This window comes from Camelina sativa, chromosome 13, assembly GCF_000633955.1.
Source record: "Camelina sativa cultivar DH55 chromosome 13, Cs, whole genome shotgun sequence".
NCBI lineage: Eukaryota > Viridiplantae > Streptophyta > Magnoliopsida > Brassicales > Brassicaceae > Camelina > Camelina sativa.
Window position 1 is genome coordinate 8,399,727 of NC_025697.1, and position 1,529 is coordinate 8,401,255.

General features: G+C 37.3%; 1 protein-coding gene across 1 annotated transcript; it reads left to right on the top strand.

Annotated features, from left to right (window-relative positions):
• On the top strand, positions 12-1,092 carry LOC104735972. The gene is made up of 5 exons (XM_010455874.2): positions 12-229; positions 299-388; positions 471-578; positions 659-910; positions 991-1,092. The coding sequence occupies exons 1-5, from the start codon at positions 20-22 to the stop codon at positions 1,075-1,077; spliced, it is 747 nt and encodes a 248-aa protein (XP_010454176.1). The 5' UTR covers positions 12-19; the 3' UTR covers positions 1,078-1,092.

Genomic DNA, 1,529 nt, shown 5'->3' on the forward strand with positions numbered 1-1,529 from the left:
ATGGTGTGAGTGTAAGTGAATGCAGGCAAGGTTTGAGCTTGATGAAGATTGGCAAAGGATATCTGTGATTCACCAGATGGGACATTTGTGGCGATCACACAAGTCTGTCACGGTGAAGGCTATAAATTTGGCTGCAAATAACCAAGAGAGGATGAATTTGAGACCACCAAATATTGGTCCTGTTGATTGGCAAAAATTTGTCAAACTCAAAACTAGTGCTGCATTTAAGGTAATTACTTGTGATTATAATTGTTTAGTAGTTGATTGGTGATTAGTAATTAACATGTTTCATTATTAGGCCGTGAGTGAGAAATATAAAGCAAAAAGAAAGAATCAGATACCTCACACCACTAGTCGTAAAGGGATCAGCAGACTAACAGAAGAAATGGCAAGCATATATACTACAACTATGTTGTTTATTATTATACATAGTGCTTGTACTGTTACTGAAATTTTGTTTTCTGGAACAGAAAGCTGAAAGTGAAGATCCTTCCAGCGTGACAAGACTAGATGTTTGGATCAAGTCTCGCACCAAAAAGGATGGTACACCAGTAGATACGAATGCAGCTGATTTGATTGTAAGTCTGAATAGAGTTGTACACCAGTAAATAGTGTGTTATCGACTAGTAAAACCTGAAACTGTCTTTATGTTTTTCAGCAAAAAGCAGCTGAAATTGGTGGAAGTGATGCTCCAGCATTTTTAACAAATCCAGATGAAGATCACCTCGCCAAGCTTTTAGGACCTGACAATTCTGGTAGGCTGAGGGCAATGGGTAGAGGCATGAGTAAGACCAAATTAGCTTGTTTACAAATGCAGAGCAAGTGTATGGCTGAAATGGAAGAGCGGCAAGTAAAATTAGTAAAACAGGTCAATGCCTTGGAAAGTGAACTTGGCAGAATCAAGAATCAGGTTAGATACTTAAGAGTTCTCTACTATTCATCAGCCAGTTAGAGTAATATAAATTGATGTTATTTTTGTTTATGTTACAGAGACCAGAAGCTGAAATGGATGAAAACTCAGCTGCAAGAGTAACATATTCTTACTTCTTTTCATATCAGCTAAGTGATTCTTCTTAGTGTCGTTTATGATTCTTAGTTGCTCATGAAATTGTTGCAGAGTGTAAACAAAAGAGCACATCCTAAGTGTGTGTTTGTTGATTGGTCTGACATTGATGAAAATGTTGGTGAGGGTCGGATTCTTTCTTCTGATCCGGATGACATAGTGAATGACTGTCGTCTTGGCCCTTATGATCTCAAAGTGTTAGTTGAAGCTGCATATAAACCAGATGCATTTCTATGGAGACCTGCACAAAAGATCTTTCATATGAAAGAAGCTGTTGGACATATAATCGCATGGCCAACTGATAAGTGTAGACTGGTAGACAACAACATCCAAATGGAAGACATTGCCCCTATGGTATTTATAATTTCTAGCAATGTGTTAGCAATGTATTACCCCTGTCTATAATGCTAATTAATTATATTGGATTTGTTTACTGATTGTGTTTAACAGGGTATACAAGGAAACA

What these genes read in the sequence shown, in the direction of transcription:
- LOC104735972 (XM_010455874.2), top strand. Translation starts at nt 20, where the DNA reads ATGCAGGCAAGGTTTGAGCTTGATGAAGATTGGCAAAGGATATCTGTG. An exon ending in AAACTAGTGCTGCATTTAAG is followed by an intron (nt 230 to 298) that starts GTAATTACTTGT and finishes TTTCATTATTAG; the next exon opens with GCCGTGAGTGAGAAATATAA. An exon ending in TTGGCAGAATCAAGAATCAG is followed by an intron (nt 911 to 990) that starts GTTAGATACTTA and finishes TTTATGTTACAG; the next exon opens with AGACCAGAAGCTGAAATGGA.